Below are 20,607 nucleotides of genomic sequence, written 5' to 3' on the forward strand. Positions count from 1 at the left end.
ATAATTTGATAATTTAATGTTATTCTATAATTTGTATTTGTTAAAGGTTGTTTGTCTTTCCGATATTCCATAAATACACTACTATATAACACCATGTATATAACTAGCCTAAAATAACAACTTTAATCTTTTATCTCTTTTTTCGCATAACTCTGCCTGGCGCGTTCGAGTGAAATAGACAATTTTTTTTTTGCTTGTAACCTCATCGCTGTCAGTCAGTACTGTCACTGTCAATTTGTTTAGTCAAAATATAGCGCCTACCGAGCTAGCTGCTACAAGCCTTTCATTTTGTTCAGGCGGAAACGAAAGGAAATCGAAGTACAAAGAAGAAGTAAATACCAGTTTGTTATTGTGGAAATACTTTTGTAAATGTGTATGTTGCAAATGACTAAAAGGTGTTATTTAAAATTTTACTGTCAAGAAAAGATTAAGAAGTACATCGTGATCTACTAAAAGTTTGGATACTATATAAGTTATGGACAAATCAAGGTATTTATTTCACGTATTATACTTCTCTTTGTTGCTATGACTCATAAAATTTATTACTCAATTGATGCTGCACGATTTACGATATACTCTACTAAATCTGTTGGTAAATGAAATATTGTTTGTATTTGTCATTACTGAGTGTAAACTCTTTTACAGGTTTTCAATGCTCCTCTTAGAGCCTGGAGAAATTTACTTTGAAGATTATTCATGTATTTTCAATGATTTTGAATCATTACATGGAGGTAATTCCAGACAAGGTAGACTGAAACTTTGCTCAAAGTCCCTTGTGTTTGAGCCCACAGACTGGACATATCCATTAATTAAGTTACACTTTAGAGACTGCACGAGCATAGATGTGATAAAGCCCCAGACTTCTGAGAGTCCACAGAATGTAATTAAGGTTGAAATAAAGCAGTTTGCAGAAATGCTAGAAGATAATGTATTGGCCCCATATAAATTTCAATATGAAAAGAAGACCTTTTATATATTTTTTGATTTTGCTTCGGCAGAAGAGACATTATATCAAATGCATCAGTTGCAAAGGGCATCGACTTTGAATGCACCTGAACACAACAGTATGGTGGCTACTATTCTGCACTCAAGGTATATGCGGATGGTTTTCGACCCTGTGATGATGGATGACTTTACTGAGGAGATAGTTTGTGAGCTGCAGGCAGAGAAAATATCACCCCTAGTTAGACATCAGGGCAAGCTGGCTTTAACTCCAACCACATTATATTTTCAACCCTTCAGTAATGTTGAAAGTGTGAGTATATTTCTGTACATGGCGGGAAGAACTTGATAACTCAAGATATTTTATTGAAGAAATTTGAACCTAAAATAAAATTACATAAGGTTCAAATTTTTTAATTTTTTCCTGCTATTTATCAACTTTATCTCACCATGTACGGATTTATTATGATTCATATTCATATTTGATACTATCAAAGCTAGTGCAAATATTATGAAATTCAGATTGTATGCGAGATAAGATAGCTGTGACTAATCAATAACAGTTTGTGGCTAAAATGAATGTTGGCTCCATTTGAATACAGATTAATCTTTGAGAAAATGTCCAGCATTATTTTAAATTTGGCTGTTTTAGTTGAATCGTTTGTTTCTCAGGGAAATTTTTAATTTGTTTGGTTTATTTTCAGAGTCCAATTTTGAAACTAAAGCTAAGCCACCTGAAGCGGTTGTACAAGCGCAGATTTTTACTAAGGCAAGTTGTATGTATCACTCAATGTTGTTCTGTTATTCCTTATCTGCTAAGCTATATTTGCTAAATATATAATGCACATAATGTAGGTATTGCCTCGTTCACTGAATCAGCTTTACCTACATCTAGTCTAGATGGAAATGATGCAACAATTTCATAAAAATTGAGATTTTTTTTAATTATTACTATAAAAACCATACCAGGAGACCAATAGGAAAAATGTTAAGTTTTGTTAGTCAAATTTGGACAAAAAATTACATTATTGTTCAAAGTCACTATGATGGCAGTCACTTTTGTAAAAACTAGGATCTACATTAATAGTTAGGATTAGTTGCTAAGCAGACCCCAAGCTCCCATGAGTCATCGTCCCATGAAAAGCTGGGACAATGCAAGGAAGATGATGGTCATTGTAAATCACATTGTTTATTTTTATGTTTCACCTTATGATTTTTTATTACCTACATTTTTCTAGTTTTAAACATAATTAAGTACAAAAACTAAGTGTGTTTTCAAACATCTTCCACAAGTTATCATTTCAATTTTAAGTATAATTTATCCTAAATCGCCATGAATGCTCACTGTAGCTTTTCTTTTATGGAGTGTGACCTTCATGGTCACTAACTGTAACTTACAATTATCGCTGTTTACAAATGGAGGCTACCATTGTAGTTTGTTGCACAACTTCCTTGTAATTAAGTATTCTTAACACTCCATTACTATTTGGATTGTATTTAATTGAATTCATAATATACCTAGACCTACTTAATTTGCTATATTTTGGTTTTTAATAACTGTATCAAAATTTTCTTTTCTTTTGTGAACATTTTATTATATATTAATAAGGTATTCGGATTAGAGTTTAAAGTGCCCCATTTTTTTTGCATATTTTTATACCTACTACTTTTTTGTAAAAGTTTGGTAAGAAAACAAGTGGTTATGATGTCGTTTTAAGTAAATTCATTGAAATTTAAATATATATACATATCGAAGGCAATATATAGCGAGTAACTTATTAACGGGATAGTTAATATATTACCTATGTGCCCAAAATCGTCATATTGTACACGTGTCACACGCAACTTGGTATCGCAGTTACATTATGTGAGAACGCGAGGCACCAATATTGATATGAAATGACAACATAACATTCGCTATATTTAAGCGTGACAATGCTATATGCACGTATTATACCTAGCAACATCCCGCTCGCATGTCGGAACGATGTGCGAATCGTATCCAGTGTGCTAAGCGCTTATAGTTCAGCAATTTCCAAATATAGTCCTAAATAGGATATGGCTATGTATTTCGAACAATACGGCATTATCACAATATTCACAATGCACTAATTAGAGAGATATTGCATTAACCCTGGTAGGTTACATAGGTAATTTGTTGGTATAGACCAACAAATTTATTAGAAAGGATACTATTACCAATACTAAGCATATTTGTATCTATTACAGGGCTTGGAAATCTACAGCGCAGAAGAGAGTTCAGTGGCCCACATCTACCTGACGTTTCAATCCCAGGACGACAGAGACAGAACCTACGATATCTTGGAGCAGTCTCCCAGTGTTCGCCTAGAAAGAGTTCACGCTGAAGAAACTACGCTGCAGTGGCAAAATGGAGTAGTTTCCAACTATGACTACTTGATGCATTTAAATTGGTAACTATAATTTCATTTATTGACCATTAATCTGTTGGGTACCGCTGAGGTTTGAGATAATGGGAATAGAACATTCGAATTTTTGTATTGTGATGATTTCATATGTGTATGTATAAAGAAGTTTTCACTTCAAAAATTGTTTGAGCTCAAATAGTCAAATAGGTACCCAATGGGGACCAAAAGTAGGCATATTTTACGGTAATGCCTATTTCGATTAGGGCGGGAAAGGAGTCCCTTTAATGTTTTACTTTAACCTTTTGACCGCCAGAGACGTCACAGACGCGCGCGGCTACAGCCCAATATAAACCTTCGTGCATTCCGACAAGGTTTACTATGACGCGCCGCGCACGACAGTTGTGGCGTTCATTTTGACCGCCAGAGACGTCACAGACGCGCGCGGCTACAGCCCAATATAAACCTTCGTGCATTCCGACAAGGTTTACTATGACGCGCAGTGCACGACAGTTGTGGCGTTCAAAATCGAAGTCTAAGAAAGCCAATATCTAGTATATATAGTACGAGTCATAAAACAACTAATGTTATAGATGGGATCTATTAGGGTCAGGAGAAAATGAACATAGGTTGAAGATAAAAGCTTTATTAACTCTTACTTTCTAGTTTTATCATTAGTACCATTACTATTGCGTCGTTTATGCTGTCATAAAGTTTAATTAAAGAAGATAAAATGGATATTTACACTTGAGTTAGACTTCGCTTTTTACTTCAATTAAATATACTTATTTTATTATTCATTTGTTTTTCAGCCTTGCAGACCGAAGTAAAAATGATCTCACTCAATACCCAGTATTTCCATGGGTAATATCAGACTATACATCTACAGAGTTGGACCTAGACAATGTAGATGTTTACAGAGATCTGTCAAAGCCCATGGGGGCGTTAAACCCAGATAGGTTAGAGAGATTAAAAGAGAGATATCAAGAGATGTCCCATCCTAAATTTATGTACGGATCACATTATTCTGCCCCAGGATTAGTGCTATTTTATCTAGTAAGTAAAAATTACATTACTTCTTTTATTACAAGTTACGTAAGTTAATTTCAATGGGAGGGAAGTGCGCATGCCCTAGAGATACAGTACCTCGTTGATTGTATTTAAGTACTAAGTACTGTAATTAAAACTTTAAAGTACATGTTGTATTGTTATATTACATCCTGAACTGCAAAACCTCGGCCATTTTGAAATAAAAAAATCAAAAACGGAATCAACAAATAATTCATAAATATTCAAACCCGTACACAAAATATCGCGAGAATCGGTTGAGAAATACGACAAAGGAGACAAAGCGCGCAGCACATACGATAGCATTATTGCCCATGCTAAAACGGAGACGCTTCGCTTCGCTTGGTCAATATTTGATTGCATTAATGAACAGATGACGTCACAGATAGGCTATGCATTTTTCTCCTTATTAGGAGTAAGGTTTAAAAATGTTAATACATATTCATATTTCAATGGTTAATACACATATAAAGTAGACTGTATCTGAACATGTTTTTTGATTTTCAGGTCAGAAAATATCCCGAATATATGCTTTGTCTTCAGAATGGAAGATTTGACCATCCTGATAGGATGTTCAACTCAGTGAAAGACGTGTATAACAACTGTTTAAGAAACATGTCAGATTTTAAGGTAAGTTTACTTATTATTCCAGTTTTACTTGTAAATACATGTACAGGTCAGTAAGGACGGTAAGTGAATTGTTATTGTCAGATTTCAATTATCAGCGTGTATTACAATTATAAGTGGTGAAACAGGGCCATAGTGTCTAAATTTGCCAAGCAAAAGACGACTTTAGCGTTTTAAAATTAGATTATTTATTTTACTGACGATTTTTATAAAATCACCTATAAATTACAGGAGCTAGTTCCCGAATTCTACGACACAGACGCTAAAGGCGATTTTCTAGTAAACAAATACCAAATAAACTTCGGAGATCGTCACGACGGGACCAAAGTGAACAACGTGGCGCTCCCGCCCTGGGCGGACTCGCCGGAAAACTTCGTGGCAAAGCTTCGGGAGGCGTTGGAGTCCGAATATGTCTCTAGGCACTTGCATTTGTGGATCGATCTCATTTTTGGATACAAACAGAGAGGGGAGGAGGCTATTAAAGCTAATAATGGTAGGTGATTCGCCGACATTGTTTGATATTTTTAACCTTTGTAATGGGTGTGGTGGTCAAAAATCTTGGGTATATATAATATTTATTCATAAAACAATTTTACATTGTGTTTGAATTATGTTATAAATAACTTAAAACTACAAGAACAACAACAACAAACAAACATGCAGCTAATATTAAAATTAAAACATAAAAACACACAAAATTAATAAAATGGGAATGGGAATAGGGTATTTGACCACTAGTCAGATCAGTTTCCCTCGAACCGTCAAATCAATTTTGCTACTATGGAAATTACTTATATGAAACACTAGCACGTGACGTCACAATCAAAATTACCCACTCTTTACAGTCTTATACGGGTTTAAAAATAGAAATTGTATCTAAAAGTAACTGCTATCTACTCTATTAATCTTCTTGTGCTTTATTTCATGCATGGTGTAAAATAATTTATTTTAAATACAATCAAATACCCTATTAGGATTGAATTATAAACATAGGATGTCAAATTGTAAGTTTAGCCGCGTGCTTGACTACTTTAAGCTTGGCACTCATGGTCTGAGGTAAATCTTTACGTCTAGAAGCTATACGTCTATCCCTCTGTTCTGTGGTTTCAATCAAGTGCAGATTTTTAACCAAGTCCGCGAGAACAATCAGTATGTATAGGCTGGGAACAGTTAAGATTCTGAATTCTAAAAAATAAGGTTTACATGGAGTCTCCTGTGGTACCCTTGCCATTATTCTAATAGCTCTTTTCTGCGCAATGAGAGCAGCCTGCACATTATATTTGTAACTGTTTCCCCAAAGTTGGATACTGTAACGCAATTTGGATTCGATCAGTGCATGGTAAACCATTTTAAGTTGAGTCTGACGCAACTCATCCCTAAGACTTCTGAGGGCATAGCATGCGCAGTTTACTGCGTTTATCACAGCGGATAATTCTGGCTTCCAGTTTAAATAGGAATCAATATACACCCCTAAAAATTTGGCAGCCTCAACCTGCTCTATTGTATCACCCGCAAGGGAAATCTGCAATGAATCTTTATTTTTGGCTGTGGTTCTAAATAACATGACATTGGTCTTTTTGGCATTTAGTTTCAAATTATTAGCCTGGAACCACCTCGTGAAAGTTCCCAGAGCATAATTCACCTTCACGTTTAATTCTGATATATTGCTTCCTGATATAACTGCATTCGTATCATCTGCAAAAACAACTAAGGAGGTGTCGGGGACATTATTTTCAATGTACTTAATTAGATCATTGGTAAAAACAATGAAGAAAGTAGGGCCTAATATGGAGCCCTGTGGAACCCCTCTGTATGCGTCAGCAATGCGTGATCTGTAGGCTTTTTTGTGTTGGTCTTGGGTCCACCGTATCTCTACAAAGAGCTTTCTATTTGTTAAATACGCGTGAAAAAGGACCAGCGAGTTGCCTCTGACTCCATAGTGCTCCAGCTTCGATAGCAGTATGTTGTGGCTGACCATATCAAAAGCGGAGCTAAGATCCAGCAGAACTCCTGCCACTTTTTTTTTGTCGTTAAGTTGGCTAACTACATCCGCAACGAGAGTACTAATAGCGTCGTTTGTGCCTCTACACTTCTGATACCCGAACTGTCTCTCATTTATGATTTTATTCAGATACAGATGCCTGGTGAGCCTGTCCTTCATAACTCTTTCAAGGAGCTTGGATAGTGTAGGTAAAAGTGAGATGGGCCTATAGTTTTTCTTATCAGTTTTCGAACCCTTTTTATGCACAGGAAAAATTTTTGCTATCTTGAACTGGTCTGGAAAAACAAAATTAGCAATGCACTGATTAAAAAGATATGCTAGTGGACCCGCTAGGATATCAATATTATCTTTGATAATCGTGATTGGGATATCATCATACCCGCTCGATGTCTTGGATTTTAGTTTCTTAACCATCACGCTAATTTCCTGTGAGTTCACTTGCTCAAACACCATGTCATGTTCTACTCTTTTAACATGTGAACGAAGTATTGACAGAGCAAGGTTACCAGTGTAACCTGAATCACTTTCTTGACATTGAATTGCTCAAGGAACATTGTACAAATAGCGCCGGGATCGTTAACAATTGAGGATTGCCCATTTGGATCTTCATTTTTTATTTGCATATTTTCAGCTGATCTAACGCTACTTTTATTCCGGTGTCTGTTTACCACTTTCCAAATCTGTTTTGATGAGTTCTCTGCTTTTTTTAAACCTCGGGTTGGCAGAAAAAATCATTCACGAAAAGATATGCTACAAGATAATAAAAAAATCGGTGAGGATCTTTATCACACACAGACAAGAGGTTAATAGCATGACGGTGGCAAACTAGCGTGTAACCCATATCATCATCAAGCCTTTAACATCTTGACAGATGATTTATGCAGCATCTACAGGTGCTGCATAAATCATCTGTGCTTACAAGCGAGGAACAACGTCTCTCGGGCTGTATAAGCCAATACGGGACCGGCACTTGGTGGCATATAGTAATCATATAATAAATGGATAATGTTTAGGTTATCCTGCTTGTTGAGCTTTTTTTTTTGTTCTACGTTTATATATACAAATTTTAAGTTACCTAACTCATTGGACATTGTTCATAAATGTTCATTCTGTGGTTTCAGTTTTTCATCATGTATGCTACGAAGGCTCCGTCGACTTAGATGACATCTATGACATGAACGACAGACATGCGCTGGAAGTGCAAATAATGGAATTTGGCCAAGTACCAAAACAGCTCTTCACCAAACCCCACGTCCGACGGGTCACACATGAAATACCTAAGAATATAAAAGAAGATTTGGAAGAAAATGATATTGTTTATACATTGGAATGCATTGACAGTATTCAACTACATAAGGAAGAAGTCACATGTGCGTTACGACAAGGTCAAAGACTGATTTCTGTGGGTAAAGATGGGACACTAAAAGTGTATGATACGTCATTGAAGAAGCAAATAAGAAGCGTCATACTGAGCGCGACGCCGCTTAGCTCATGCGTCATGGTCGATGAAAATATTGTCGCAGCTGGCTCGTGGGACAATGAAATGTGAGTAATTGTATTAAGACTGTGTGGTTGTGATTGTTGTGATTGTGTGTGTGTGGGTCAAGCAGATCTTGTCAGTAGAAAAAGGCGGCAAATTTGAAAAATGTAGGCGCGAAAGGATATCGTCTCATAGAAAATTTGAATTTCGCGCCTTTTTCTACTGACAAGATTTACTTGACCATCTATAAATTTAAAACTTAATTTTAGGCGATTAAGTCCCGTCGTTGTGAATAATAATGAATAAAAATCGTGAAAGTTTAAATCAGTGAATTGTATTGTGTACTGAATTTAACCTTTGTTTTCGCTTTCTGATATAGTTTTCCTTGACATTTATAGGAGCATTCCATGAAATTGTCTACCGTTGTCCCGTACAAACGCGAAGTTTCTGAAGATTTAAAGGTATAAGAGTTTCTTTTTCTATGACAAACGGTCAAAAATATGCACAGAAAAATAATCGCCTGCTTTAAATGCCGAGAAAAAAGTCGCAACACAAGAAATAAAATGCGTTTGTACGGGACAGCCCGTGGAATTCTCCTATAACGGTTTTCTGCTTTTTTATCCCTTTGAACGGCACGCCTATCCTGCGCGGCGCGTCTTGGTAAACCTTGTCGGAATGCATGAAGGTTGATAGTTGCTGTAGCAGCGCGCGTCAGTTGACGTCTTTAGCGGTCAAGGGGTTAAATAAAAATTATAGTTTTTGAGATTATATTATGTAATTATAATTCGATTTGTTTTCAGATATCTGTACGACGTGGATTACGGTAGAGTGGTGGAGAGCTTCCGAGCGCACGACGATTGCGTCAGCTGTTTGTTGTGGTTAGAAAAAGGTAAATAACTTCATATAACTTAATCTTCAGCATCTTTATACAGTCGCCATGCCCTTTGTGAATACATTTTAGCGTGTTTCAGTGGTTGACCCCAGTTATTAAAAGCAAATTTCTAATATAATGTTAACTGGGTTGCTACAATTGTTCTAAAAGGCAATCCCTAAATTTTCTGATCATTGCCTGCGTGTGACTACTCTCTCTGCCCGTCAAACAAAACCACGTTTTTGCAACGTTTACATTTCATGACGGGCTTAGTTGAAAGAAACAACCCGGATTAACCACATCATTTTATTGGTTTGGCAGAGCGACTCCTGATATCAGGCGGGCACGACGGCGTGGTGCGCGCGTGGGGCGAGCTCGGGCGCACGGGGCAGGCGCTGCGCGGGCTGCGCGCCGAGTTCGACCACGACGGGAAGGTCTGCGCCGTCACCTTCAGGTACGTACTGTGAGACAGAGAGAGATATCAGGCGGGCACGACGGCGTGGTGCGCGCGTGGGGCGAGCTCGGGCGCACGGGGCAGGCGCTGCGCGGGCTGCGCGCCGAGTTCGACCACGACGGGAAGGTCTGCGCCGTCACCTTCAGGTACGTACTGTGAGACAGAGAGAGATATCAGGCGGGCACGACGGCGTGGTGCGCGCGTGGGGCGAGCTCGGGCGCACGGGGCAGGCGCTGCGCGGGCTGCGCGCCGAGTTCGACCACGACGGGAAGGTCTGCGCCGTCACCTTCAGGTACGTACTGTTAGACAGAGAGAGACATCTGGCAGCATGACGGGTGAGCTCGGCCTCTCGAGGCAGGCGCTACTATTGGCCATAACTATTAATAGCAACTATACTCAGCGTCACGGAATTCGCACGCCTTCGGGCGCAAGCGATTCTTTAAAAGGCCGGCAATCTTCACAATTAATAAAACACGTAAACAAAAGAGAAATCAGAGTAAAGGTTATTCAATTAGCTTTTAAATGATGTCAAATTGAATAAGGCAAAAATATTTCACTAAGAGCTCACAATCGCTCGCACCATACGGTGCGCAATTTCCGTGACGCCGAGTGTAGTATGACAGGCCACCAAACACAAACGTAACCTTAGATACATTTTCATTGTTTCAGACGTCGCCGACACAGCGTGGACATAATCGCCGGCACGAGCGACGGCGAGCTCTACGTGTGGGACCTAATGGCGCGCGAGCTACTAGCCAAGATGTCCATCCACTCTTCCCCCATCGTCGGCGCCTGTTTCATACCCGCCGGCGACCGTATTGTCACTATCGCGCGCGACACGGACATGAGCGTGACAGACCTGCTCGTCTGTGACTCGGTAAGTGTCTGCTTTAGGGATTGCAATCCGGTCCGGCGGATCCGGTAATCCGGCCGGATCCGGCACATTTTTCATGATACCGGATCCGGCAAAATTCACCGGATCCGGTCCCGGATCCGGTAAAGTGAATCAAAGCGCTAAAATATAAAATTACAGCTTAAAACACTGCTAAAATTTAAAAGTTCTCGCCAGTATTCGAATTTTCTCTCTCGCAAACAGCAACACAACAACTTGTTTGTTAGTTGACGCCAGTCTTCTAGCCGACGAAATATGTGTCGTGAGATTTCCGTGCACCGTAAGTACTGCATTGGTTTATATTCAATTTATTGTGTTGTTACATTGTAATTTAATGTACATTTGATTTTGTACAAACCATTTTAGCCCACTTATAATAAGTGTTACCTGCATTTAAAATATAATAATGAATAAATATTTATAAAATGAAATAGAGAAATATATGTTGACTTTTGACGACCGGTCTGACCTAGCCAGTGGGTAGTGATCCTGCCTGTGGAGCCGCGATCCTGGGTTTTCGAATCCCGGTAAGGACAATTATTTGTGTGATGAGCACAGATATTTGTTCCTGAGTCATGGTTGATTTCTATGTATTTAATTTTAAGTATTTGTATATTATATATCGTTGTCTGAGTACCAACAACACAAGCTTTCTTGAGCTTACCGTGGGGCTTAGTCAATTTGTGTAAAAATGTCCTATAATATTTATTTATTATTATTATTTATATGTTATTTTGTTATTATTATGCTACTAAATGTACTTGTATAGGTATACACGTTTATTGATTTTGTTTGCTAAAACTAAAATGGTTGAATTGAGAGCACCTTTTTGTTGGAAATGTGGGTTGGGCTATAGATATTTTAAGAGAAAAAGAAGATTTTATTTGTGGTTAAGTAATGAAAACGTTGATTTTTGAGACTTAAAACAGCTGTCATCGAATTAAACTGTTGTGAGACATACTAACATTGAATAATTTACGGTTTAGACTCACTTGTTTTTAGTCACTCGCGCGACATGTTTCGGAGAGCCTAGGTCTCTTGTTAAGACACCAGTTTTATTAATCCATTAAAAAATATCCTTAACTTCGCATATAACGCTAAAAACATGATAAAATACGTGACTTGATGAATTTTTTATCCGCAATACCAATCCGGCCGGATCCGGCCGGATCCGCCGGATTGAGGCCAAAATCCGGCCGGATCCGGCCGGATTCAAAACCAGTCCGGATTGCAATCCCTAGTCTGCTTCTATACGTGGAATGCAGCCGGCGACCACGTTCAAGCCTTCAGTAGGTGGCAACGTTATGGATATCGTTCTGACACATTTGATTGTGTGGACAATATGCTAGGTGAAGCGACTATCCGCGACCAACGTAACAATAAACGATGTGCTCTACATTGTGCCGGATCTATTTGAGTAAACGGGGATGCTAAGAAACTAACAGAAGTAACAGATTTATCCGCAAAGCGCATTGCCTGACTTGCTCACTTTTAGGTCTAAACGCCGGTGTCTAACGAATTCGCTCGAAGCATTATTACTTAGCATATAGAGCATAATACTAACAATAGTTTATAAGTCATAGTCGTAAGTACTAACAAAAATGATCTCAGTTGGTCCTTAAATAAATGATAATTAAAAAAAAAATGAGCTGAACCGGGTATGTCCTTAAACTACGTCCAAAACCACCGGTGGACGGGCAGCAGCGTCCCTCAAATTCGGTGTACTCGACTGCGATCGCCAACCCGCCTGCCAAGCGTGGCGATTATGGCATTCACCCCCCATCCGGCACGTATGGAGGTCCAAGGGGGAGGCCTATGTTCAGCAGTGGACGTCTTATGGCTGAGATGATGATGATGATGATTATGAGCTAATTTACACGGCGCGCGAACTCGCATGCGATTTTAGTTACATTGCGGACTGTTGGCTACGTCCAATTCAACCGACCGATCAGAAGCCGCAATGTAATGAAACTCGCATGCGAGTTCTCACATCGTCTTACAGGCAAGTTGATCTCGCTCGTCGTAGCTCATGAAGTGTTTTGTCTACATCAGGTATACCACGCTCAACTGGCTGCGGGCGCGAGCGCGCTGTGCTGGCAGGGCCCGCGCGCGCTGTGGCTGGGCGGGCGCGGCGCGCTGCTGCAGTGGGACATGATGCGCGCGCAGCCCCGAGCAAGCACGCACGCGCACCAAGGTACCGACATAATTATACGTAGCCAACAGACCTAACCTAAACATCACATAAGCGCTTCCCTAGAATTTTTTTGTGTTAGCGCGACTGCTTATAGTACTTATTTCAGTTGCGCTTACGATTCCCCTGTTGTCGGTTACGGCCACTTTTTAGGGCTTTAAACGGGTTCTTACATATAAAATATGTACCACTCTACCAATACCAATCTAATGTGAACTTTAAACGAGACAGAATAAATAATAGTACTAGGTACAGCAGGTTCACTCTGTAATAAAACGTATCTATTACGACAAATATGACCGCAAGGTAGCGCAAGCGCGAGCAGGCGTCCGTTCCGTAGCAGTGCGCGGCAACTACTACTGATAGACCCCAAAGTTGGTGTGGGCCGCATTTACCTATACTTGTAGCGACGCAACGAAATCGCGGAGTAAGCCACGCCTGACACAGTTTAATAATTTTTGTGTCAGTCTTTTTCTTCCATACTATGTTTTACATTGTATCGTCGAGTGTAATACTCTATTCTATCGTATTATAACGTTCGTGAATTAGGACTGAAGAGGAAAATACGGACTTGTGAAGAATGACAGAAAAATGAAGATTGCGAAAAGATAAATTAATGGTTAAAATTATTTATGCACAGCTTCGTTAGGTGAAACTAAGAGAAGAATGTTGGGTGACTATGTTTTTTTTGTGTAATTATCCCTTTATTTTTATTGTATTTAATTTTAAAAGTAAATGTAGGTGTACAATTATAATTATTTAGGAGTAGCCAAACTAAGATAGTATAGAATGACAATGAATAACTTCAAACAAAGTTTATCCCGCCGAAAAAATAATTTTAAAGGCGTATTGATTCCCGGAATATACATTGCCTTTTCCGGACGAACTAGTATTATATGCCCATAACCTTGGCTATACCTAACCCACAAGATTTGTAGCACCATATAAAAGATTTCGCCTAAGACTGCGACTCGTCCGGAGCGGCGTTTAAATTTTACAAATTGATTTCAATTTAGTATCTCGTAGCGCATCTCGCTTGCACCAATAAGTCCAAGCCAATGCACTGCGACCTGGTTCAAAATGAAAAAAAATTAAACGATCTTGGCGAGTTTGAATGCGAAGTGCTTGTAAAATATTCTCACGTGCTATGCCAAAAGAGTCTATATGTGTAAAAGATATTTACTTTACATTGTTTCCATCTAATTAGTACTTATCTCGTACATTGAGAAGCCAAAATCGCACGAGCAGTACACTGTAGAGGACAATACAGATGTAGTGCATAATTGTTTTTCATCGTATTTTCTCGGAAACGTTCGTATTTGTCATGCTACTTCAGACAACTTCAGTACTTTTTGTTCCGAGACTGACTGAAATAGCAAGACACGTTCGTACGTTTCCGTGAAAATACGATGGAAAATAATTATGCACTATATCTGTACTATTAGTCGTCATCATGATTTTTGAACATCTGGCATAGCACTGGATTGGACGGAGCTATATGCTCAGAGCAAACTGGGAATAGGGAATGATCCCGGTACTGAGTTTGTATGGCGAGAACCGGGTAATTCTCGAATCCGGTAAGGTGACGGTCGCTTGCGCTTCGCCATGGAATCGCTTTGTGTCTCTCTTTCTCTCTTCCATATTAATGTGACAATGACAGTTGCGTTTCGTTCGCTAGGGAGCGTTAGCGATTGGCATGTTGTCTACGGGGCCTGTATTTGTATAGAAAATCAGTATCGGTACCACTCCCTAGTGTGAACGTGCCCCAAATAAACGATTAATGCTCCCTACATTGTTTCAGACGTGATCAACTGCGTGTATTACGACGCCGCTACGGAAACTATAGTCACCGCCAGCAAAGATAAAACTGTGAAGATTTGGAAAATGATCTCAAGCTCCTGACAAAAGAGTCTCAAATTAGTGAACAGTGCTATTAATTATACTTTATTATTCTTTCTATAAATTATAGTAGTGATTATGATAACTTAAGTTTTGCAGGCAATCCTGGTGTCTTAAAATAATCAGAAAACACTAGATTAATTAGGATTATTAGGAATCGATATCCGTAAATTATATAGCTCCACAAAACCATTACTTATTTTTTATCTTGAACATTAATATTTTTAACCTAAGTGAGGCATACTGCACTTTAATAACTTTACGATTAAACTCCTATATTTTTAGACACAAAGCGTGCCATGTTTCTGGAAGTCTGGGTTCCCATTTTAAACCCTCTCGCCGGAAAAAGTTGCAGCTATCGGCACCAGTTTTAACGAAGATATTGTCTGAGCATACCAAGATACCAGGATTGACTGTATCCCAGTCAGTTTTAAGATCTTGAACAGAACAAAATTGTAGCTACCCATGTATTTATCACTAGGTATTTTTATAATTGAACTAACAAATTAGATAAGTTCCTACTTATATAAGAATAATATAAATGCGAAAGTAAATGTCGGTTTCTTACCCTTTCACTCTGATTCTGACGAAATCTGGCAAGTAAAAGCTTAGGATCTGGTGATGGACATAGACTACTGAACTTTTTGGAAATTCTATATCTTGGAGAAAAGAGGGGAAATGAGACAAACCGATTCCTACGCAGGGCATGGTTAGTAATATCATTATAATACGTCCAATCAGTTGAATCAGTCCTAATAGGTATAATGATTTAACATTGTTTACGATCGTTTAATTTCAGTAATCGACTGGAACTTTCAAAATTGCAGATGTGATAAATGTCAAGGTTGTTTTAAGAGTTATAAAATAGAGATTTTGCACAGCATGCTAGAGTTTGCTTTTAAAATATTTTATTAAATTAAATCTTCTTGTGATATGTTTAAGGTACCTGTATAAGATCCATTTAAATGACAATAAAATGTATCATATAAAATCTATTTCATGTTTTTAATTAATGCGACTAAAATAATGTTTATTCTAGTATATTAAATATATTAAGAACGGGTTACGCACGTATTTTAAGTCGACAAACGCTCGACATGTTTCACTCCGTACCGAACCCGTACGTGAGTGATCCGTTCTTAATATATTTAATATGTCTGTGTCTCACGGAAGTTTTGTTTATTCTAGTGTTTGGTAGCAATGTCTAAAATTGCGTAGGTATTATTTGTGTCATATACTTTTTTTTGCCAAGTCAGAAAGAAATAAATGGTACCTGTATCACGAAGGTATAGTAGTTAAGTAGGTACTGAAATACTTTTAGGAATTTAAGGTTACGATGCCCAATTAACTTCAGCTACCTGACGATTAATCTAAGGAAACGTGATAACGACTAGGAATGAGGGAGCGTTGATAGGATATAAATTATGATCTGCTGAATAGTCCAATATAATTAAAACTTAATAACATGATAATCAGTAAGACGTTAAAAGACAACAAGAATTCCTCTACACAGTAACAGATTCTACCATAGTTTTCTTAATTAATTCACCGAAATTTTCAGTAGTGTCGGTAGCATTGGTCTCGGCCGGCGGCGCCGCGGCCTGCTGCTGCAGATCTGACGCGTCCTGCGTCGTCTGATCCGAGTGATCTAGGTTCAGCAGCGTATTGTGACTGAACCAATTCTCATCGTTCTCCTCCGTTTGCAATTTATTGCTATTTTGATATGGCAACATCATGTTATAATGAGAATCTGGCTTATTCTCAGTATTCATACACTCCGTGGTATTCTTGTATACGCCGTAGTGGTTCTGAGATAGAGGATACTGCATTGAGTCATGCTCGTGCAGGCTTGTGCTCGGTTTGTGGCTGTAATCGGGTACGTACATATGGCCGTAGTGACTAAACATGGAAATATGCGAGTTGTGAGCGAACTCTTCGAAACTTGTTGCAGAGAAGCTCGTTTGCAATCCCTTGAAATGATTGTTATCAGAATGCTGTCCATAAGCGTAGTTGAGATCGTTGTGAAACCGTTGAACATTGCTCGACATGTCGAACCCCATACTGTTAGGCATGGAGTAAGGGGGACCTTTACCCTGAAGTATGTTGCATGTATAAGAGTCCGCGCGGTTGCTATGCAGATTCTCTTCAAAATGCATAGGACTATTTTCATTTATATTTCTATGGTTTAATGCATTATTTGCGTAATTGTAATTTTTGTTATCTTGCATGCTACTGCTTTGAATGGGAACATTGTTCATGTCGCAGTGCACATTGTTAAAACTTCCAGCGTTTACACACGATTCCACTTCTACTCTCGGAGTTAAGTTGACGTCGCGTAGTAATCCGTCTTCATGCGTCAGACAACGTTCTCTATCGTATGATGTGTTTGAAACACAAGAAGCTGTATTGGTACTGTGAGCTTCGGCCCATTGTCTTTTTGCTGCTTGGTTTTCTTCGTTTTTCTTCTCTAATCCCAATCGCATGAGAGTATGAATAAAGTGTGTCCGAACTCTTACAGGGTTGAACTCTATTCGCCCTGTGGTATTGCCACACCCATCTCTAGTACAGCCACAGGGGAAGTTTAATCTATCGACTTGGCATTTTATGCCAGCCAAACTACATGAGCAATTCTCTGGATTGCAGACTCCTTTGCAAGCACATCCACAGAACTCTCGCGAAGTTCGAATGTCCCTGCACTCGTCTTTTTCATAGCCTTCAATTTTTCGAACTCCTGCTGCGCGCAAAAGCGCTCGCCTTTGCCGTGTGGGTACTGGCTGTAGAAAGTAATAGCTATCTAAATCTAATTCAGATTCAGATATATCGCTTGCTTCTTCTTCCGTGTCACTATCCTCGCTAGAACTTAGCGCCGCTCCTTGCAATGAATGACGCTCACTTTTCAATTGTTGCAAAATTTGCCTATGTAGTCTTCTTTGTTCTAAAGCATGCTCAGCCAGAGTAAACTTTTGCGAATGAGTGTGTTCTCTTTCCATCCCTAAAGTAGAACCGCCTTGAGATGGAACACATGTGAATCCTTGGGTTCTAGGGAAATAGTAAACAGTAACGTTATCAAATTTAATGCCCTCTTTTCTTTTTTTCATCGGTGGTCCTTCTTGACTTTCGTCGCTACATTTTCTTTTAAGACTACTTCGATGGGGTTTCTGGTTTTGTGCTTCAGAATTTTCTTCTGTGCTTTCAGTTTTAAAGCTGTTACTTAGACCGGCTGATTGTTCGTGACTTTCAACATTATTTAGGCCGCTCGTACATGGCAGTTCAAGATTAAACTTTCGTTCTTCAGCAGTTTCTGATCCGATACCAGAGTCACTTCCGTCTGAACGGTCCTGGGCCTCTTCGTCCCGATCATTGCTGGTGCTGTCGGGAGGTAGGCTACCGAGCGCCGAGTCTTCGCTGTCAGCTGACGCAGTGTCTGTCTTAATATCATCTATGTCACTTAATGTATCATTATCATCACTTTTAATAGCGTAATCTGCTTTGCTATCGGTAGTCTCATAAAACTGAGAGTTATTGCTGCTATCAACATGGCTTTGTTCATCATTAGAACTAAGCTCGTCACTGTTAACATCACTATCACTATTTTTTTCGTCCTTTATCACAAATAAAGATTCTTGTTCTACAGTTCTGGGTTCCATTGTATCTGGAACTGCTTCTTGATCACTAATGTCCTTTGTTGCGTCTGGATTTTTATCCAGCTGATTTTCGGCTAGTGTTGTGTCTGCCATGGCGATCTGTAACAACATAAGCAACTAAATTAGTTTTGTGAATTTCTTTTGGTAGTTTAGCTTTAGAAAAACTCAATTGAACCAAACTGGAATAAAGACTTAATTTGAACTTAAACGTAGAAATTACGAAGGCTACTTATTCTTGGAAAAGCTCCTTTTGATTAGTCGAATTTAGAACAAATGATAGGTACGTTATTTTTAAAAACCATGAACAATGTTTAGTGATAAAGTGCAACAAGGCACCATGCACTCAGACGAACGGGGCAACATTATAAATCAAACAAAATGATAATTCAAAACCGGTACCTGTTCAAAAGGCAGCGGCCTCGACGAACTTCACCGGTATTGGCGGGCTTGCCTTCGAATTCTCCAGTCCATGGTGATAACGCTCACTCAACTTGCGATAACACTGCTCACCGCTCATCACCGTCCGACATACCTAAACTATCACTACTGTTCCAACTAATCATAATTATTTATTTTCATAATTCGGTCACCAACTCCAATTCCTTTGTGCGAGATTCACTTTAACGCTGCAGTACAATAAGGTTCACTTTTAATCACAAATCACTAGGCGATACAGAGTTTTAACCCTATTTATTTATTTTCCGCCTTATTTTGACGGCAATCCTCTGCTCCTTTTATGGCTGCCTGTCCATATCTTCAACAAACGATATTACTGTTCTAGAAGATGCATGTCGTTGGTAGAGAAATTTATTTACACGCGTATGAAAATCAACAGTCGCACTGAGCCAGCTACTTTTACTACACTGATCTCGTTGTTCCCACCTCGCCTAATCGCGTTGGACGACTCAGCCAGCGGGCGGCTCGGACGAACGACGCAGGCAAGTTTGCAGCCGACTAAATTGCGGTGCGCGTTCAAGATGCCTGCCGGAGCGAGTTGGAGGGGTATTTTAGATTTAGCCGTGTTCGTGCGTTGTTCGACGTGACGTAGCCCCGCCCCGCCGCGCGCCTCACTCCGGCCTTGCGACCCTCCGCGCCGCTCCGAACTATTATTATTATCGCGTTCTTACAATTGCTTCAATAGAGTCTGTAAAAGTGTGCTCTCTGACTTCGAATACTTGCTGCGAATCCCAAGGTCCTGCTTGTATTGGTTTGCCCGAGGGAAGAGCTCGGTGTGTGATGAAATTAGCGGTCCTGCGTTCACCGTTGGGCTCGCGCAAGCGCGTTCCGTCTTTCGAATGCTGTGATACCATATTCTAAATATACGTTCCCGTGAAATTCCATTTAAGATTGTAAATACTACAAATTATATTATATCCCTGCTTTACGCAGTAATTTATGCAACCTGCTTAATATCTGCGTAAGTTGCAATCAAACAGTTGTGTCATAGGATAATTTTATCGGCCTTTTAATCTTTGATTGCAACGTGTTTGCAATACGCATTCGTTACACAAGCGATAAAAAATGCATATTTTAAATTTAAGTGATCAGTAAATTCAACCGACTCTGTCTGGCTATTCCTTGAAAATTCGGTTTCTAATAGAAATATGGCAACCCTAACAGCAATCGCACACAACCTTTTGCTGTTACTTGGTTGGGCGAGCTCTACATAAACATACTTACTCCGTCGCACCATGCCAGCATCAGCTACGTCATTTTTGTTCCATACCTATTGCTAGAGGTACTTAGCTATTATGGAAGATAGGTACCTATAGAGCTGAATAAATTTAATATAGTCATTACTTCAGCATTCAGATTATTTTATAAAAAACATAAGTATTATTCATGTTACTGTACCTAATTATACCTACATAATAATATAGTACCTATTGTATAACAGCCAGTCAAAACATTTAGCACAAGCAATCAATGTTTTCTTTTGTTTAATGTTCCACCAAGCTTATACATGTAATAGGTACCTACCTGTAACTTAAAAATTTGCTTCCTGTCGAATATTTAGGCAGTTTAAAGCATAACTTTTTCATATTTTAGAGCACTCCCAGGCAGACCTTTCAACCTCAACTTTTACCTATAGTTTGCTTACGAATGAATTATACTAGTTTTTTTATGTTTATCTCTTTAAAAGCTTTCGGGCA

At 39.0% G+C, this 20,607-nt stretch overlaps 2 protein-coding genes across 2 annotated transcripts; one reads left to right on the forward strand and one right to left on the reverse strand.

The window, feature by feature from the left end:
* Positions 1 to 257: 257 nt before the first annotated feature.
* LOC134663949 (protein FAN-like) lies at positions 258 to 15,805 on the forward strand. Its single transcript, XM_063520496.1, has 13 exons — positions 258 to 489; positions 646 to 1,255; positions 1,647 to 1,718; positions 3,172 to 3,374; positions 4,139 to 4,382; positions 4,902 to 5,024; positions 5,253 to 5,514; positions 8,145 to 8,568; positions 9,304 to 9,392; positions 9,696 to 9,828; positions 10,498 to 10,705; positions 12,773 to 12,914; positions 14,713 to 15,805. The coding sequence occupies exons 1-13, from the start codon at positions 476 to 478 to the stop codon at positions 14,811 to 14,813; spliced, it is 2,625 nt and encodes an 874-aa protein (XP_063376566.1). The 5' UTR covers positions 258 to 475; the 3' UTR covers positions 14,814 to 15,805.
* Positions 15,806 to 16,238: 433 nt separating this feature from the next.
* On the reverse strand, positions 16,239 to 19,374 carry LOC134663923 (uncharacterized). The gene is made up of 2 exons (XM_063520465.1): positions 18,854 to 19,374; positions 16,239 to 18,553 (listed from the first exon to the last, which is right to left on the reverse strand). The coding sequence occupies exon 2, from the start codon at positions 18,545 to 18,547 to the stop codon at positions 16,316 to 16,318; it is 2,232 nt and encodes a 743-aa protein (XP_063376535.1). The 5' UTR covers positions 18,548 to 18,553; positions 18,854 to 19,374; the 3' UTR covers positions 16,239 to 16,315.
* Between the last annotated feature and the right edge of the window lie 1,233 nt (positions 19,375 to 20,607).

The sequence above is a fragment of the Cydia fagiglandana genome, chromosome 4 (assembly GCF_963556715.1).
Source record: "Cydia fagiglandana chromosome 4, ilCydFagi1.1, whole genome shotgun sequence".
In the NCBI taxonomy this organism is placed as follows: Eukaryota; Metazoa; Arthropoda; class Insecta; order Lepidoptera; family Tortricidae; genus Cydia; species Cydia fagiglandana.